This window comes from Nerophis ophidion, linkage group LG23, assembly GCF_033978795.1.
Source record: "Nerophis ophidion isolate RoL-2023_Sa linkage group LG23, RoL_Noph_v1.0, whole genome shotgun sequence".
Classification (NCBI taxonomy): domain Eukaryota; kingdom Metazoa; phylum Chordata; class Actinopteri; order Syngnathiformes; family Syngnathidae; genus Nerophis; species Nerophis ophidion.
In genome coordinates, this window is record NC_084633.1 from 4805268 (window position 1) to 4826253 (window position 20986).

At 36.1% G+C, this 20986-nt stretch overlaps 1 protein-coding gene and 1 long non-coding RNA gene across 2 annotated transcripts in view; both read right to left on the bottom strand.

The window, feature by feature from the left end:
* The window catches only part of slc17a7a (solute carrier family 17 member 7a), a 48165-nt gene that overhangs the window by 6128 nt on the left and 21051 nt on the right, over positions 1–20986 (bottom strand). Inside the window, exons 2-9 of the mRNA XM_061885077.1 lie at positions 17680–17932; positions 15364–15482; positions 12849–12963; positions 12690–12777; positions 4606–4692; positions 4360–4502; positions 4113–4262; positions 3897–4029 (exon numbers count right to left, since the gene is read on the bottom strand). Of these exons, the coding sequence (XP_061741061.1) occupies positions 3897–4029; positions 4113–4262; positions 4360–4502; positions 4606–4692; positions 12690–12777; positions 12849–12963; positions 15364–15482; positions 17680–17932 (1088 nt within the window). The remainder of the gene's footprint in view (positions 1–3896; positions 4030–4112; positions 4263–4359; positions 4503–4605; positions 4693–12689; positions 12778–12848; positions 12964–15363; positions 15483–17679; positions 17933–20986) is intronic.
* LOC133541596 (uncharacterized) lies at positions 4702–12649 on the bottom strand. The gene is made up of 5 exons (XR_009803927.1): positions 10528–12649; positions 9432–9506; positions 9167–9231; positions 8927–9021; positions 4702–8831 (listed from the first exon to the last, which is right to left on the bottom strand). It is a non-coding gene; the product is annotated as an uncharacterized LOC133541596 (long non-coding RNA).

A 20986-nucleotide genomic window follows, 5' to 3' on the forward strand; every position in this document is an offset into this window, starting at 1 on the left:
ACAAATGGGTCCCAATGAATCCCCTTCATTATGTAGCTTAAGCCTAGTATGTCAGTGCAAAGATGAGTGAGGAGACTCAGACTGGTATACTTGCCGGTAAATTTCATTTTAAAATAAAACCAGATGGGACTTTAAATAAAATTGTTAGCAAGTTTTGAGCAAATAAATGACATGCATTCAAGTAAAGCATTTAAAAAAATGTTCCTATATGACATTCTGACAATAAAGTTGCATTTTCGTCAAAAATTTAGGGTCTTTTTTAAAGTTTATTGAAATTATGCAATCATTTTTCATCATAATTTATCCAAATGGAACGGCGTGATTAATGTGATTTTTTTTAAATTAATCATTTGACAGCACAAATTAAAACATGAGCGGGGGGAGAAACTACAAACTATCTCTGATCTATTCTGTCATGATGTGCTGTTGGAAATACTTTAGGCACATTATCAGGGAGTTTTGTAGTCTCAGACATCGCAGCTTGAGAAAATAAAAAAAACTGTGATTTTAATATTGAATTTAAGTAAAATCTAATGTAATCACCGAGAAATTACACAGTCTGGGGTAAGAAGAAACACAATATATTTTTCTGAAAATATACTTTTTCAGATACAGTGGTACTGTACCTCAACTTAACAATGTTTTGAGATAAGAGCTGTCTCTTGGCTGTTATGCTTTTAGTTGCAAGAAAAAATTTGAGTTACAAGCACCCTCGTCATTAGTTGGTGTAGCAAATGTCACAGTGAACCTCGTAATATTTGCCCAAAAACAATTCGTCTTACACACTAGCATTGGCCTATGGCTAGAAATTCACACTTTGTTTATCAAACCATGGCAAGGAAGAAAGTGAGTGTGATTGACAATGCTGAGAATAAGTGGACGATACTTATTGAACTGAAGAAAGAAATAATTAAAAACACGATTGAGTGTATCCTTAACTTAGCCAAGCATTTGGAGCGTATTACTGCTAGTCTTCGCCATTCTGAAGCAGAATGATTATTAACCCCAGTCAAGAATCTTGAAAATATCTAGATATCCTTGTCCCCTCCCAATATGGTTTTCGTAAAAAAAAGCACGACCTGTATGGCTATACTCGACCTCTTGGAAAAGGTCAATAACTGTATTGAAGAAGGAAAATGAGTTATTGGCATTTTTTTGGGTCTGTCCAAGGCCTTTGACACAATAGACTTTGAGATCTTATTGTACAAGCTATATCACTATGGTGTCAGATGGGTACCTCTCTATTGGTTCCGTTCTTACCTATTCGGAAAGCAACAATGTGTATGCGTCAATGATCACAATTCACCCTGTATAACCATAAATTATGGGGTTCCCCAGGAATCCATCTTGGGGCCTCTCCTTTTTATCCTTTACATAAATGATTTTGTAAACTCTGAAACTTTTCATAAAATAATTTTTGCTGACGATACAAATTTGTTTACCTCACGTAGGAGCCTACACAATCTACAAGTAACTGTCAATTCAGAGCTTGTGAAAGTGGATTCCTGGTTCAAATGCAATAAGCTCTCACTTAATGTAAATAAAACACATTTTATTCTATTTCGTTCTAATAAAAAACAGACAAATACTGAGCACTGCCATATCAACATTAATGGGCAGGAAATACAGAGAGTATACTCCACAAAATCTCTGGGGGTCATCATTGACGAATACCTCAATTTCAAATGTCACATTAGCCATCTGTTAAACAAATTATCCAAATATGTTTGCCTGTTCTTTCACCTTCATCATTATCTTCCTCTTAATGCTTTACTTACCCTATATAAAACTCTCTTTGAACCACATCTAAACTACTGTAATATCATCTGGTGTAACACCTTCCCTACCTACCTTCTCAAATTAGAATCCATGCAAAAGAAAATCATACGGGCCCTGTCATGGTCTAAGTTTAATGCCCCCACTCGACATCTATTCCATAATTATCATCTCTTAAGACTGACAGAGTTCAATATTTATCAAAATGTTTGTTTAACCTATCAAGTCATTTACAGGCTGAATCTTAGGCTCTGTAGCTTGGCTCCTATCTACCATCCCCAGCATGCCCACAACACTCGTAACTTAGATCTGATATCAGGTAAACATCGTTTACTGGCTTGTACCGCTCAAAGTGTCGTATGCAGGGCACCAAAGATTTGGAACCAGCTTAATGAGAGCCTCAAGATGCTGTATCCATTCTTCAACTTCAAAAAGAAACTGAAAACTTACCTATTAACCACCTATCTTTAATGCCACATGTGGGGTAGACTACTGTTGGGATTTGCATGGTTGAATAAATGTATGTATGTATGTATGTGTATGCTTGCTTTAGTACTATTATCTTGTGTTTATCCTATAGCGTTGTTGTTGCTTTGTTTTTGTTTTTGTGCTTGCTACCATGTTTCATCTTTCCATGTATATACTGTCCTCTGGACCCTCTGTCAAAGGTTTCTTCTAGCTGATTTGAGGGACCCTTTCATGTACCAACATCTTTAAATGATGACATTCACCATTATTGAAACTGTTATATGGTATTGTGAATAAACTTGAACTAAATCATGCACATTCATCCATGAAAATAAAGAAAAGCTGCTGAAGGTGTGTTTGACGGCGATGGAGCTGGAGGGAGATACTGTATAAGTCCACTCGCCAAAGTAAATACTGTACATTATTATTACATTACTTCATAAAAGGACTGTAGTTGTTAGTTCTACATTTATTGTATTGTTTTTATACAATATGTTTTAATGTAAAAGATAGTTTTCTTCTTAAAAAGTATTTTAAAATGAGCCGATTAAATCGATTTAAATTAGTTTAAATGGAAGACGTTGAATTGAAATGCAATTGTTTTGAGTTAAGAGCTACGTCACAAAACCAATTAAGCTTTTAAGTCGAGGTAATACTGTAGTGGGGGTTGCCCAGTGTGTATTATATTCTCTAGCGGGAGGCTCACTGTGGATTTGTTTGGTAGAGCAGCCATGCCAGCAACTTGAGGGTTCCAGGTTTGATCCCCGATTCGGCCATTCTCGTCACTGTTGTTCTGTCCTTGGGCAAGACACTTTACCGACACTGGTTTAAACATATCTTAAAGTTGCAGGTAACGGTTTTACTATGTAAAGCATTTTGATTCTCTCGAGAAATGTGCAACATATAGAACATTTAATTCACATACAAGGTGCTGAATTTCCCCCAGGGATCAATAAAGTACTTTCTATTCTATTCTATTCTGATAATTACATCAAATATAATAATTACCGTAATGTAGTGATTAGATTCAATATAAGAGCTCTCAAAAAAGCCACCTAAATTTTTCTAGTATGCTAATGCCAAGAAAACTTGTAAGTTTATGTTACAAGCTTCAACTTATGTGTGTGTGTGTATGCTAGAGACTTTGCCTGAACCCACAGTGAATGACTGACAAGAGGGTTCACTCCGTTTCATTCTGCTATTGAAAGCTCCAAAAGTTATGGGCGGATTTTTATCCAACTTTCAAGAAATGTCTGGAATAGGATAACAAATACGTGATTACGTTTTGGAGCCGATCTGGATCACCGTCTGGGTTCAGGACTTTTTTTTTAACTTTTAGAATGAGCGATATCTAATTGCTTTTTAAGTTATAGTTATTTGCACATTGCTTCTACTCCTTTTTCCACTTGTAGTTAAAATGAATTAGGTACTAATGTCACCTGAAACAATGCAGTTCTAAACCCGCAACAATTCCATTGTGTTGGAAACCGTTCTATTCAGATTGCCTAAAAGGTTAAATTAACTACAGAAATGTACATTATTTCAAATCAATACTGACAGCTTGAATAAAGCTTTTTATATTTGCAAAAGTGTAGATTTTCCCAAAGACTGTGCATTTTGTGCAAAGAAACTGCAAAACTCTGCACCCTCACCTCCACAATTCATGAGCTTCCTGACGTTGGTGGTGGTCATTAGGTTGTGTGTCCTGAGGTAGTCGGCCAATTGTCCTCCTAAAGGAACGATGATGGTCATCACTAAATGCGGCAAAGCTGACACCATGCCCACCTGAAAGAGGGGAAGTGAGAGTGAAACATTTTTACTTTGTACAGGACAAAAACAAAAAAAGGTTTGTGTGTGTGTGATTACACCTTGCTGATCTCAAAGCCGAACACTTCTTCAAAGTAAGCCGGCTGGCTGATGAGCAGAAGGTAGAAGGTCCAACTCCTGCAGAAGTTGGCCACAATGATGGCATAGACTGGCATGGAGGTAAAGAAGTGCCTCCATGGGGTCTTGAATTTCTGACAGCAAAAAAGAAATCAAAGGGAGTGACAAAAACGTACGTAGATGCCTTCACATCAGATATCTCTTGTCAATCATGAATATTTAGTGAGGTACCCGCAGAGGGTTGAGAAATGACCCAGACTCCCCGATTGCATCTTCAATGTACTTCCTCTCCTCTGGGGTGATGGTGGGATGGGCAGCTGGACTCTCGTAGGACACCAGGACCCAGAACATGTACCAGAATATCCCAAAGGTGCCTGGGAGAGTTCAAATGGGTAAAGAATTGAGAAGGAAGAAATGACAAGTTTAATGGACATGTGCGCAGAGCTGTTGGAAAATAAGGAGAACACACGTGCTCACCATAGACGTAGAAGACAGAAGGCCACCCAGTGTATTGCACCAGTATCCCAGCTAAAGGCATGGCCACCACTGCCCCTGCGTATGACCCTACAAGTGCAACAAGAAATTTGACATCTGCTTTTAAACGTGTACACGCACCCACCTGGCGCCCTTTGTAAGTGATAATGTTGTGTGGACAGAATGATGCAAAATTCTGCTCTTTAAAAAACATTTTAATGGAGAATATCAGTGATGTAAAATTATTTTACACACCAAACAGGAATAAAAAATGTTTTATTTCTAAACATCAGCTTAGTCGGTGAATTGATCGGGGACCTAAGATGATTTTCTGACTTATATATGTTGTTATAAACAATGTTAAATACTCAGGATAAACTGTTAACGCGTCAAATCATGATTGAAGTACTATTTTCATCTAATCTTGGCGTGGGCATGATAACACAAATGTGTGACATGCAGTGACATAAATGCTGTTAACAGCTGCTTTTTTATGCAGACTTTGAATCGATTGGAGAATGTGCATCCCGACACTAGATTTTTTGTGGACCTTACACGATACTTTTTGTGGACCTTAACAAGATTTTGTTTGTGTCCCCATTTTGGTCTTTATTATAACATATTTATTATCCTTATTAGGTGCCTGACGACACCCCAACCCTACCCTAAACCTAACATCAATACCCCACGTAGACAGTCAGTATGTTTACGTGCACTGAAGTATGAATTATTGAGTTAATTTGGGTAAAACTATGTTTTTTAAGTTATGTGCTATGCGATGGAAAATTGAAACTTAAACATAACTTTTTCTGATGCTACCACAATTAGATTTATTATGTTTTTGACCTTTTAATCACCTCATCCTGGTTCCTAAATGTTGGCGCTGTGTGTGAATGAATAAATGTGAGCTTGAATGTCGTTATTATGATGTCTGTGAGTGAACAGTGAAGTGTTAGGTTTTCTGCTACCAGGAGAAATGAACAAGTTTGCAATTTTGAAAGGGGGTGTAGGCAGTGTTACGCCTCCTAATTGGATTCAAACACCCTTAACATCTTAACTTTTATGACGCCGTATTTTTTAATTGACAAATTTAAAATGAAAGAAAAACAATCAAATAAGTACTGGTTGTGGCCCTAACCAACTGTATGGAGTATTAATGCCACGGCCTGGCCCTGTGTGCAGGTGTACCTAATATTCTGACCGTGTTAATCTATATAATGTTTATGGAGTTTATTCTCAACCATATCTGGGAAAAAATAGCGGTGATGTTCTTTTCCAAGTTAATATTCAAACAGCGTACATTATCGAAAGATTAATTATGATACTTTTGAAGAGGTTGGGGGTTGGTTTCATTTGCAATCTGGGAACTCCTCCACAAACGAACATCTTGCAGACAGATTCAGAAAAAATGGGTTATAGGGAACAAAATTTACACCAAAGTATATGCAATAAATATTATCTACATTGCAAGGAACTGTTTTAAATCTGTATTATAATGATCATATATCCCGTTCATTACTACTACCTTGCACTGTGCATCACCTATAAAATGGCATTTATCGTATTCAACGGTTGTGAAATGGAATGAAATGGATTGTATTTCCATCAAATCAGTTACAAAAATATAAAACATTTATTTGATTAGTGATTGTTTTCTTGTCATTTGATCACATTTAGTCAAAATTTGAAAACTAAATATTAGGTAATTTATTGTATCTAATCAAAAATAATGGTTAACTGCTTGACAAAAAAAAATGAAGTCAACATTCCATTAGCTAAAATATGCATGCATGCATTCTGATGATGAATCATTCTATTTTGTGTGTAAAACATTTGGCCAATAAAGCTGAATCTGATTAAAAATAAATATTTATTAGGTACAACAAGGAGGAGAAAACGTAAAATATCTTAAGGGTATAATTTAATTAATTAAAGTACATTTGATAAAATGATGAGTGGGTTTATCTATTGTGAGTTATTATGGATGTAATTAGGTATACTATTTATATACTAAATATTATTGTACAAGGTCATTATCTATTGTATTGTATTGTTGATATATAATAAAATCATTAGTAATGGGGCAGAACTGTATTAGTTTTTTCTTCTTCCTGTTCTTTTGGTACTTTTTGTATTAGAAATGCTATTTTAGTATTCAAAGTAAATTAATGAACAAAAAAGTGTTTATATTTTAATTACTGCTGTCAAATGATAATTTTTTAAATTTTAATTATTTATGATTAATCATAAGTTATTACTCGCTTGCATTTTTTAAATATAATTATACATTCATGAATTTCTTTTTTTCTCTGTTTGAAGCGCTTATGAATAAATTTTAACATTATATTTGGACACAAAAGCAATTTTATTGTCAGAATGTCATTCAGGAATTTAAAAAAAAGTTTTACATTACATTACATTTATTTGCATTAAACTTGCTAACAGTTTTACCTAAAGTAACATCAGGGTTTATTTTGAAGTAAAATTTCCCACCGAACGCACCAGTTGAAGTCTCCTCACTCATCCTAACAAACTGCTCTGCCTTTCAGGTAACCAGCTGTGGTTCAGGTCAAGTAGCATGTACAGCCAACTAGAGCTGGGCAATATATTGATATACACGATATATCGCGGGTTTGTCTTTGTGCGATATAGAAAATGACTATATCGTGATATTTGAGCATACGTTCTCACGCAGTTGCTTATAGCGGCTGGCATTACATTTCAGGCTCTTCTCGCTCTTTCTTGTCTCTCCTTCTCACAGACAAGCACACTTTCTTACACACGTCACATACTGTCACATCATACGTCACATACGTATACGCCCTCGCGGAGCAGAGAGGTAGTAGCATGGGTAACGTTAGCTGTAATACTAGCGCAGCCGTGCAAGGGGTTATACGAGACAGAGAAGGTGCGAATGAAGGAAGAATTAAAGGGGAACATCATCACAATTTCAAAAGGGTTAAAAACAATAAAAATCAGTTCCCAGTGGCTTGTTGTATTTTTTGAATTTTTTTTTAAATTTTACCGGTCTCGGAATATCCCTAAATAAAGCTTTAAAGTGCCTTATTTTCGGCTCTCTGCGAAGACACTGGCCATTTCCCTGTGACGTCACACAGTGCTGCCAATGTAAACAAACAATGGGAATACCACAGCAAGATATAGTGACATTAGCTCGGATTCAAACTCGGATTTCAGCTACTTGAGCGATTCAACAGATTACGCATGTATTGAAACAGATGGTTGGAGTATGAAAATATTGAAGAAGAAACTGAAGCTATTGAGCGAATAGCTATTGACGCTATTCATAGCCAAAGCATGACCGAATAGCTGCGTTAGCATCGCCGGTAAAATGTGCGGACCAAACGATCAGGACTTTCGCATCTTTTGACACTGGAGCAACTTAAATCCGTCGATTGGTAAGTGTTTTTTTCGCATTAAATGTGGGTGGAAGGAAACGTAATAAGAGTTGCAAATGCATCTACAGGTTATCCATACATCTCTGTTCCATGTCTGCTTTAGCACCGCCGGTAAATAGCATGTTAGCATCGATTAGCGTAGCATGTTAGCATCAATTAGCTGGCAGTCAAAATCAACAAAACTCACCTTTGTGATTTCGTTGACTATCGTTGCAAACCCAGTGGGCAGAGAGACGTTTAATTAACGTTGAAACAACGTTACTTTCCCGTGTTGAAACAACGTTCGATTTGGGTTGAAAATGAAAGTTGGATCAACGTTTAAATACAGACGTGGAATCAACGTCAATGTTTCAACGTTGATTCAACTTTAAGTTTCTACCTAACAGAGACGTTTAATCAACGTTGAAACAATGTTACTTTCCCGTGTTGAAATAACGTTGGATTTGGGTTGAAAATGAAAGTTGGATCAACGTTTGAATACCGACGTAGAATCTACGTCAATGTTTCAACGTTGATTCAACTTTCAGTTTCAACCTAAGATCAACCAACCAATTATCAACGTAATATCAACCAATATATAAATATAATTAAAGACAACAAAACATAGTGCAGATATAGCTCCAGGCTGAATCCTGTTAATGCAAAATTAAAATTAAGTACAAAGAAAATGGAGAATGTCAATCGATATAATTATTTATTTAGCCTGTGATGCACATTCTATTCCTCCCTTCCGTCCAGGGGCATATTTCAGTTTATTTTTTATGGCATCATGGACCATCGTTTCGGTCCCCTTCTGGGTATCCAAGACACTGGCTGTAAACAGGCAAAAAGAATACAAATTAATTAAGGGTGCATGTGATTTACCCCAATCAAGTTAGTGTAATTATTAAACACACACACAAACTCACCTGTGACTAAATCGAGCAGCTTCGTCTCGGCAAAGCTATTTTTCCCCCCTCTCCCCTTCATGTTCAGATTGGACATTAATTCATTTGTCATGAGCCTGAAATTGAACACGCGAGTCATACATGCAGGCCAAAAAGTACGGAATTTTGCATTATTATAATTCCCGATCTAGCACTCATAGATTTGAATTTGGGTCTTACATCGCCTATTTTTAATATATATAAAGAGAAAGAGGAAAATACCTGTCCATGATGGTGCTTAAACAGCTCTTTAAGTCATATCCACCAATCTTTGAGAGCCTGGCTGTCTGCAAATATACAAGAGAATGTGTTTAGCATACACTGGGGGAAGGGGCTGGCAAACACATACATATACATTCAAGTATAGGGCCTGTTTTATTTACACGTGTTTTATCTACACGATTTCATAACCTGAAATTTCTATCTAAATACAATAATATTTCCGATGTAAAAACAGCTACACAATTATAATGTTATAATTACTTACCAGCAAATCTTTCTTGCTTGGTTGAGTTTTTATCAACTCGTCAAGGTCGAGTAGTTCCTCCACTGTCTCCAATTTCTGCACATGGAAGGACAGTTTTATCAAAAAATTATCCTTTTTGGAATCATATGTATCATAGCAAGTGTACTGTGTCGTTCCATATGCATAAACTGAAATCATTGGTACATTGCCTTGCATTAACGTTCTGCTTTTCAATTACCGGTAGTGGTACATGTACATAGACTTAAGGGCGGACCAGATGAAACGTGGGGGAGGATATGTTTTTTTTTGGAAAAAAATAGATTGTTTAGCAAAAACTGAAAAATAGTTTGTTCTCCTGACGTATATATATATATAAAAAAAAGTTTGCTCCGGTAAGCTCTGCAAAAAAAAAAAGTTGGTTGCCTTCTTGTGCCAAGAGAAAAAACTTTGTACCCCCCAAAAATTTCTGCATAAGTGCAGTCTTTTATTGTCAATCATAAAACATCTTTCAACAAAATCTGTCTGGATATTTTAGTATACATGTTGGCCAACAGGTCAACAGTGAAACCATTTGGAAGTTTCAATACTTGACAAAAGCTCTTGTAATAGCAGTACTGGCCTTATCAGTAAAATAAAAAAATAAGTAAAGATCATAGCATTTAATATTACATGGATCCTTTTATGGGCGACCCGTGGACTTGCCTTTTGAGACAAAGCATTGCTAACAAGTCAAACTAATTAAAAAGTACCTGTACTCAAAATAAACTGGCAATTTTTTAAATAAACATTAAAATGAGCCAGAAAAACCTAACTGCCATCCAGACGGGTGTTTTGAAGATCAAAATCAAGAGGAAGTAAATTAATACAGTGACTGGCACGGCTGTAAAAGACAATGGGTACAGAACCCAAAAAAATTGTTTGTTTTGTTTTAGCCTGGATAAACAATTGTTTGCTTTTGGGCAGGTGGGGAAAAAAATTGTTGTCTGCTTGGGGAGAAAAAAAAAAGTTTGCTCAGGTCTAGTTTATACAGTCAAAATAAACGTTTTCCTGCAACCCTCTTGTGAAAGGGCCAAAATTATATCGATATAAATAACCAGTATTATCTCAAGGTACAAACCTGAATCTTTATGGACGTCGATGGTTTTCTTTGCAGTGAAATAGTTCGATTTCCAATTCAAATCTTCGCTCTTAGTCTTGCTTGCTGGACTGAAAAGGAAGTACTTCAGCACGCATGCGCACAAGCTTGGCTTTTAGTTCACGCTGCCATCAAGCAGCGGTTTCGTTGAAAACTGTCGCAAATGGCCGATGCGCGCAGAATGTTTGGCAAGTTGAATTGTACACGTTGAAACGACGTTGAAAAGACGATGTCCCCCAATGATGAAAACAAACCAGATTTGCAACATATGGTGTGGTGGGGTCAGTTGGTTGTGATTTGGTCGGGATATGGTTGAGTGACGTCGCGACGTAATTTCAACCTCACCTCGACGTTGAACTAAGGATGGGTGCCCACTGGGAATGCATCTGCAGGTTATCCATACATCTCTGTGCCATGTCTGCTTTAGCATCGCCGGTAAAATGACACTTTGGCACATTCAATGGGGGTCTGGCGGCAGACACTTTCGCATCTTCGGGCCAATGGTGCAACTTGAATCCCTCCCTGTTAGTGTTGTTACACCCTCCGACAACACACCGTCGAGGCATGATGTCTCCAAGGTTCCAAAAAATAGTCAAAAAAACGGAAAATAACAGAGCTGAGACCCGGTGTTTGTAATGTGTTGAAAATGAAAATGGTGGGTGTGTTACCTCGGCGACGTCACATTCTGATGTCATCGCTTCCAGCGCGATAAACAGAAAGGCGTTTAATTCGCCAAAATTCACCCATTTAGAGTTTGGAAATCGGTTAAAAAAATAGATGGTCTTTTTTCTGCACCATCAAGGTATATATTGACACTTACATAGGTCTGGTGATAATGTTCCCCTTTAATTCCCAAGAAAAACAGCAGGGGGTCCATCGTCTGGCGTTGGTTTGGCTTGAAGTGGGAATATGTCGAACAGACAACCGTATTTTGTCAAGTGTGGGCCAAAATCGTTGCTATAAAAAGTAGCATTACTGCTAATATGTAGCATCATTTGAAAAGTCGCCTGCTGGAGAATGAAGAGTGCTTACTCCGCATGTCAATAAATCAATCAATCAATATTTATTTATATAGCCCTGAATCACAAGTGGCTCAAAGGGCAGCACAAACCAGAATGACGTCCTTGGTAGGGCCCACATAAGGGCAAGGAAAAATTCACCCCAGTGGGACGTCGACCATGATGACTATGAGAAACCTTGGAGAGGACCACATATGTGGGCAACCACCCCCCCTAAGGGACCGAAAGCAATGGATGTCGAGCGGATCTAACATGATATTGTGAAAGTCCAATCCATAGTGGATCTAACGTAACCGTCAGAATCAAGTCCAAAGTGGATCCAATATAGTAACGAGAGTCCCATCCAAAGTGGAGCCAGCAGGGAACCAACATCTCCGTTAGGTGCCACACGCCCACACCATCAAAATGCCGAGGCAAACATTTCCAGATCAACACCGTATGAAAAAAGTCAACAACAGAATTTAATAACGTTTAATAGCGAAGGACGAACACTATTTGATTTCCTATTATGCAGCTCGTTGTTATTCGACACTTAAAATCTCTCTGACAATCTTGCTTTTTCTGTTTTGGAAATGACATGAACATTTATGCCATTGCTTAATAACTGCTAAATAAATACAGTTTTGGTCATTTGACTTAGTTGTGATTTCCTTCTCTGCAATGAAAGTTTAAAATGAGCATATATTGATGCAGTATGAACAAGAATGTTTTACTGTAGACACATAGAATCAGCATACTGCTGTGATTAATGTTTCAAGTGTTAATTCAAAGCCAAGGCAAAATATCGAGATATATATCGTATATCGCTATATGGCCAAAAAATATTGAGATATTTAAAAAAGGCCATATCGCCCAGCCCTACAGCCAACAATAAATTGCGCAATTGATCTGCGTATACATGATTAATGTGATAATTATTTGTGATTATTCAGATGAGTTCATTTGTTATTTGACAGCAATAAATGTAATATTTTTCACTCATTACCATACATTTCTTTTAGGTAAATGTAACCGACTGCAACATCACAGATATATGAAACAGGGGAGGTTTGGAAAAAGTCATTAAACAAAAATGTGCATCAATTAAAATAAGATGCAAGATTGATTTTTGTGTCATCAAATTACCACAAAAGGCCGTTGTGGCTAATCGACTTCTCTCCAGTGGAGGAGCCCATTTGGCCCAAATCCCATGGCAGGCAGGGTATGACACACCCTGCAGGACACAAGCCAGTCATTGGATAGGACTTGTTGTTTCATGCAATATTACCCACACACACACTTTACCTCAACAAGGCCTTGACATATTCTGACCAGTATGACGCAGCTGTAATGGCAGCGGGCAGCAGATGGGATCAACATGTTCAGGGTGGACGTGGCTACGATGGCAAAGCCAAACACTCTTGGACACACAAAAGACCAAACAAGCTGTCTCACAAAATACTGTTGACTCGATAATATTTACATATGTATAATGTATTTACACAGGGGAATATAAATAAATTGGAATTGTTTTTAAGTTAATTTAGTAGTTAATATTATTCAACGTTTTGACAATTTCTAAAATGTTTGTGATATTGAGTCTAGGGATTTTATTAACTGTAAGCCATAATCATGTAGATCATTAATAAATGAGTTAATCTATAGCAGGGGTTGGGAAAATTTTTAGCTGAGAGAGCCATACAAGCCAAATATTTTAAAAAGTATTTCTGTGAGAGCCATATAATATATTTTTTTAATACTGAATACAACTAAATGCGTGCATTTTTAAATAAGACCAACATTTTTAGAGTATAATAAGTCTCTTATTGTTCTTAATAACATTGTTATTCTGAAGCTAACCAACAATAAATAAAATACTTCTTACCATTAATACGACTTCTTGAACAGGTGCGGTAGAAAAACAGATTGATGGATTAAAATGCATGAGAATGTTTTATATTTTGAACGTTATTTTTGACACTGTGATTACCAGCGGAATTATTCATTACTTATCCTGTTAAGCAATGTCAGCTAAGATTTATCTGAGACCCAGGTGTAGTCATCAAAAGAGCCACAGGTTCCCTACCCCTGATCTATAGACTAATGGATTTTAAATTGAAGTACTGTAATACTGTAAATATATTTTTGAAACATTTTAATTATTTGAGCTGGGTCTGTACGTATATTTCATACTGTATATGTTATTCAAAGTTATATTAACATTTGAATATGAATTAACTTGGACTATTTTTTAAATAGTTTTAGATAGATTTTAAAACAGATTACATTTAGATTACACACTATAATTGTACATATATAGTGAATATATGTAAACTATAGAAATATTTTAAATTCTAAAATTGTTACAGAACATAAACATTAAATTAGATTAAAAACAATTTTAGAAAGAAACAGCATAAACATGTAAAGAATATAATGCAAAACATTTAATTAAGTCTACATTCATTTGGCTATTTGAATTATTTTAGTGAATTTATGATACAAACTGTGTTAATGACAATAATTGGTGTATTTTTACGAGGAAAATATGGCAAGAAATCCAAATTACAGTAGTTGGCACATAACATTTTGTATTTTTTTTCACAGTCAATAATACATAAAAATGTTGTTTATTATAATTAATGTAGTTTATTTTGTGGGATGTTTTTTTTAAACATTAAGTTAGATGATTATTTACATAACAGTGGGTTACACCATTGGGATCACATTTTCTTAATCAGCGCAGTTTAGGGGTGAAACGGTACACATAAATTTCGGTTCGGTACGTACCTCGGTTTAGAGGTCACGGCTCGGTTCATTTTCGGTACAGTAAGGAAACAACAAAATATCCATTTTTTGGTTATTTATTTACCAAATTTGTAAACAATGGCTTTATCCTTTTAACATTGGGAACACTATAATAATTCTGCCCACGTTAATAAACATTAAAATGCCTCAAATTGTTGCTCAGATTAAATAAAATGACAAAACTTTTGTTTTACATATAAAAAGTGCAACATTAAAACAGTTTCAAGTCAACTCATCATGTAAAATTTATCACAGAATTTGGGAAGCCTGTAGTTGATTTTTATTATGTAAATTTTATATTTTTATCAACATGTGATAGCAGGGACCCTGCCATTCAAAGCTTTTCGTCCGTAAAACACGCACGCACGCACGCGCACACACACACACACACACACACACACACACACACACACACACACACACACACACACACACACACACACACACACACCGGAAAATGAGCTAATGTTACGCTAAAAGCTAATTAGCCTTCACCTCAAGCCAGAACTGCGAGCGAGCTGAGCTGCAGTTTAAGCTTCTAGAAGGTCAAGGGGCTCATAGTGATGTTAATAGTAATTGACTGGGAGGTGTTTATCATTATTTTGGGAGAGTACGCTGCCTTATGCTCACCTGCTAAACACCTTTGTGCTCGACGCTGAAGCATTTACTACATGCGCTCCGAATACGCACTGCTGATTGGCTGTTACCGCTCTGAATACGTACTGCTGATTGGCTGTTACCGCTATATATGTAAGCAATCAGATGGTTGTGTGGGTGGGACAATGCTGGGTGCTGAGACAGAGGCAGAAGAAGCAAAGCAGCTTGTTAAGACTTTAGCTTAGAAACTCGTTTCGGTACACCCCCGTACCAAACCGAAACCCCCGTACCGAAACGGTTCAATACAAATAAACGTACCGTTAAACCCCTAGCGCAGTTACATAAACAAACTAAGTTACATTACCAAGTTAAAAAAAAAAGTAGTAGTCTGGATGTCTAACAAGAGACTTTATACCTGTTGGCTGCAAATTTTTGACATATAAAACCTCCTGGGATCTGTGTGACAATGTAGCCCCAGAAGAAGGAGCCGTGGATCATGCCCACTGTCTCCGGGTCCCAGGCGAACTGTGCAGCCTAAGAGAGAAAGATTTTGGCATTTGACACTGACACAAACAAGGACACACAACTTGGACGTGTTTTTTTTCTTACTAGTTTTCATACAGTGGTTTATAGACACATTTTTAGATGTTAAACAGAAAATTCTGTGCTAACAAAGCCTCCAAGCGTTTGTGACGGGGCCTAAGAAAGTTGTGAGTTGTATCATTCTGCTGTGAGGATGTGTTGCGCCGTAAAACGTTGTCTAGTGCATAAGTTGACTTAAATAAAGTTGTGTGAGCACACAGTTATTATTTGTATGTTCTTGAATATAAGACACTGTGGTGGGCGTGGCCTGCGCGCCTGCGAGGAAGCGGGGTGTGGCAGGGCCGGCTTCGAGGTTGGCGACAGGTGAGTGGATGACACAGCTGAAAGTGTTCATCTAATCACCTGTCGTTCTGTTAAAGGGCCGCAGTCGGGAGGCGGCGGGAGTTGAGTTTTGACAGACGACAATGCCGAAAGGCAGAGAGTGACATTGCAGAAGGGAGACAACTGCTGTAAAGCAGAAAAAGATTATTGAAAAATAAATCGTGTTGAACTTTGAAAGCTTGTCATGTCAGTCCTTGGTGGTCCCGAGACCCCGGAAGCAGCAGACTTCCACAGACACTTTAATAAACATGGTGAGAAACTATTGAATTCAAGAAAAAAATCACAGCAAAGTATGCAGGTGATGTACGTATAGCTCCCACGTCCTTCCTCTTGCACTGTGCATTTTATCAACAAAATTAAAGTGACAGTAATGTAAACTGTTATTTAGAGCTGTATTAGGGCAGCTATTGATTATTTTTGTAATCAAAACATATATCACTAAATTTGTCTGATTAATTAAATTACAGGATAAACATACTTTCTAGCCTTAATGTATATTTCAGGGTAAATAGTAATATATTAAATATAAAACTATTCTTCTTGCTATTCTTTTTTTCCTGATAAAGGCACAACATAAAAATTTAAATGGCATTTTTGACACATGTGCATTGATATAAGTAAAATAATAAAATAATGCAGGCTCGATTCCAGTGGCCGTGTGGAAACTATGTCAAAGTATTTAAAGTTACGGGCACGTCAAGATCTTATACATTTTTAATAGTTTTACTCAAATGATTAATTGAACCAACCAGATATTAATCAAAGTTTTCTTCTAATCGAATTAATCGATGTAATCAATTAACCAATGGCGCCTTAATGTTCGTTTATAAATTTCATTCATAATTGATATGTATTTCACATTGAATTATGCCTGTAAAACTATAACTATCTTTTATAAAATGTGCTGTTTTTGAGTGTTTGGAACGGTATAATTGGATTTACATTTTTTATGGGAAACATTACTTTGGTTTTTGAACAATTCTGTGTTTTGAGCTTTTGAAACAGATTATTTAAGAATGCAAAATTTTTGTTAATTCCATAGCTTTCACTGTCAGTTTCAATTAATATTGAATATTATTATCAATATTTCGTCTAAAACTTTTAATCATGTGTACCTAATGACGTGTCTGACTCTGAATGTATGCTTATGTTTACAGCTGTGAATCTTTGGGCACCGCACGATTCTCAATTCAAAACAATTCCTAATTCAAAATCCATACTTTTTAATAACATTACGTGACAGTTCTAAGATTAACTACATTCCTCCTTAAAAAAACATAAACAGCTGTTATGCATTTCTATATTACTTAAAAGAAAACTGTTTTTGCTTAATAAAATTCTACCCAAACCTTTTAAAAAAGTAAACTACAAAAAAGGTAAAGAAAGAGGTATCCAAAACTTTGAAAATAAATCTTTACAGCAGATATCGGCATTTTAATATTTCTGAGGGAACTCTCTCAATCAATAAAGTACTATCTATCCATCTATCTATACGAACAATATGATTTCCCTCAGTGGCTGGACAGGACAGATTTAAAAAAATAAATAAATAAAATAAACTAAAATATTTAAAATAAAATAAAAAATAAAAAATAAAAAAATAAATATATACTGTATATATATATATATATATATATATATATATATATATATATATATATATATGTACACACTGTATGTATATATTTTTTTTTTTAATCGAGTAATAATCGTTCTAAAAAAAAAAAATCACGATTCATTCGAAAAAAACATTTTTTGACACCCTTACTTATGTTATAACTAGTTGCATGCATGCATGCTCACTTACCACCAGTACTTCCTTATTTCCTTTGTAGACAGTGTGGTCGTTGACCATGCTCACAATGGCCACGCCCAGATTGCAGCGGATGCCAAAGGAGATGCAGAAGCCTAGGCCAGACAGGATGGCGATGATGTAACGCCTGGGCAAGCCAAAGCATGTACAATCCACCACGGGCAGCTCCTTCTCCTGCACCAGCTCTGGGCGGCCCTCTGCTGACAGCTCGATGGTTTCTCCATTAGGCTGCTGCTTGTCAATCAACCTGGCGGACGGCAAGGGAAAGGTGCAGGGGATTAGCTTGACCTTTGACACATTATTTGTTTTCACACGCATGTGACAGTTGTACCTCAGAGGGTCCACTGTTTCTTCTAAGACCTCTTCCAAAAAATGTTTCCATGTTTTTTTGCTTACTAGTTGCAAGATTACATGGTAAATACTACTGTACTTTATCTGAATAAAAAAAACTAAATCCTGGAAAAAGCAAGTACATTTTAATGTTTTTTTTGTTTCGTTCAGATGTCATTTTGTGTTAAAGTGCTTTGGGTTGCAAAACCCAACAGCATGTGAAAATGTATGTGAGCGTTTAGCGTAAATCCTTGGTCATTGATTAGAAATTATATGATTAAGTTGAATTTGTTCCTAAGAAGACAGCAAAAAGTGTCCCTAGGTTTGAAGCTGACTGCATGTTTTTGCGTATGTGTGCATCCACTTGTGAGCTGATCCACTTAGTCAGTGAGCTGGACGATGATGTATAGAAACAGGGATATGCTCATCTTTCACATACCTGCGTTTTGTTTTTTCTGAATAAAATGGTCAAAATAAAGTGTTTACTTTTGCGAACATTTGGGATAATTCATTGCTGTCAGTACTTTATCACACACTCACTCACACAACATGAAGCAAGCTACATTCTGACATTGGTTCATTATTGATGTGTTTTGTGATGGGATAAATAATTCACTATATCTTTTTTTCCCCCACCGTAATGTGTCACTATGCATCTATACCTCTTATTTCTTGGTTACACATCTGCAGCCCACCCTTATTGCAGGCTAAACATTGTCTCTTTTTATACACACACTAGCAGTTGATCAATTAGCAAATAAAGATATGCTTGTCAAGTAAAATTGAATGAACATAAAACGATACTTAGTCGAAGCAGCATTTTGGAATTTGTCGGAGATTATCTACAATTGCATCCTCCCTCTCTTTCTCCCTCTCTCTCGCTCTCTTAATCCGTCACAACATTCAGATTAGGATTATAAAAATGATTTACTTCCGGAAATGAATATAGAGGGACAAAGCAGCAATAGGCGTGGCTTCCCTATGAAGACATTATGTTTTTAACTTTATATGTTAGTTTTTTAGCGTACCATATTTCTTAAAATGACAGCATATGTCTAGAATTAAACAATTAAAATGTGCATAATTCCGTAAGTATACATATTATTTTTTGGGATAAACACTACCAGTACCAGCGGTTTAATATAACAAAAGGGGTAAAATGTTAGACTATGTAATAACAAAAACAAAAAATAATATAAATTAGTGGTTAGTGGTTAAACCACTGGACTTTAAACCAAGGATTGTGAGTTTGATTCATTATTGCATTGCCAATTTTCCTTTTAATAGTCTATTGATGATGGATGTTTAAATTTAAACAGTATAATATATTGAAAGGAGACCTGAACCAAGAACGAAAATAATCCATTTGGACAAACAATATGCACACATACACCATATAACTAAAATATTCAGTAAATGTGTTATACTTGTATAGCGCTTTTCCAACTTCAATGCACTCAAAGTGCTTCAACACTATTTCCACATTCCCCCATTCACACACTGATGGCAGGAGCTGCCATGCAAGGCCCTAACCACGACCCATCAGGAGCAAGGATGATGTCCTTGCTCAAGGACACAACGAACATGAATAGGATGGCAGAAGCCGGGGCTCGAACCAGGTACCCTCAGGTTGCTGGCACGGGCGCTCTACCAACCGAGCCAACATCAACAATATTTAACAAATATATTTAATACTTTAAGAATAAAATAATTTGAATTATTTATATATATTTTTTGATTTTCGCTTAAATTTATTACATTTTATCATTGTTAGTTTATGCAGTATTTTCAATTTATTTAAAATATTTTTTTTGGAATCTTTGAAAAAGTTTAGTTTCACACTGTATTGTGTTTCATGCATTCCAAATCTTTTTTTTTTTTTTATTTAAAAAAAATAATTTAATCAGTTTTAAAATGTTCAGCTCTTTCTATCCACAATTTTTTTTAAATTGCCAAAATTTTAGGACACATTTCCAAGACTTTTTCAAGTTCCAAATAAAAAACAAAATATATGGATATAATGCATTTGAAACTTGAATGCTAAACATTTAAATGTACAACTAGAAACATGTTCAATATACTACATAAGGTATCCATTATTACAATGCCAAAACATACAAATAAGCACATATTTGACTTATGCAGGAGTTTTATAAGATTCTGATACCATACTCCCTCATGCGCAATCTGACATTAGCACTGCACAGTCAGCGGAAGCGTCCTTATTAGACGCGGAGACAGATTGCAGGCTGACACTGACACATATGCTACCAGCTAACGAGGCTAGCCCACAGCCAATATAACTCTTAATTAAAGCTGCTTCACACCAAAGGATAAACATGCAAAACAGTGCAGATGATGGTAAAGCAGCACTAAATCACAACTGTTTAAGTAGAGGAAATGACAATTCTCAATGTGTGCACATTGTCAAGACACTAGGACTCAATCATTCTAACCCTAAATGTGCAATGAAGGACTCTACTGTACCTTCCAATGTTATTATAAACAAAACCTGATTCTTGCTCTAAATTAATGAGGGTGAGAAGACAGTACGCACCCCCCTTTCTGACCTCAGGCATTTTGGAATATCATAATTACAACACAATGTGCCTGGAGGGACTAACACCTCAAACTCTCCTGACACGCTTGCTTATTAACATGGATTTAACTGCTTCAGATATCTGAAAAGGTACAACATTTATTTTTTAATGATGTTTTAGCAGTGATATGCATCACTATATATATTATAAGTTATTATGACAACATTGGCACTTATGTCATTTTTTTGGACCAAATAATTATGTCTCAGGGTAAAATCCTTTCAAAATAGACACAGTGGTGATTGTAGGCTTGTTTTTCAATTTGCTACGCCCATTTTTAGCCCTAAAATCTGGGCGGGCTTGGGTCACCCTGCTGATGTCACCTATATAGAAAATGGAAGAATTTGTGAATTATATTTGCGAAGTATATA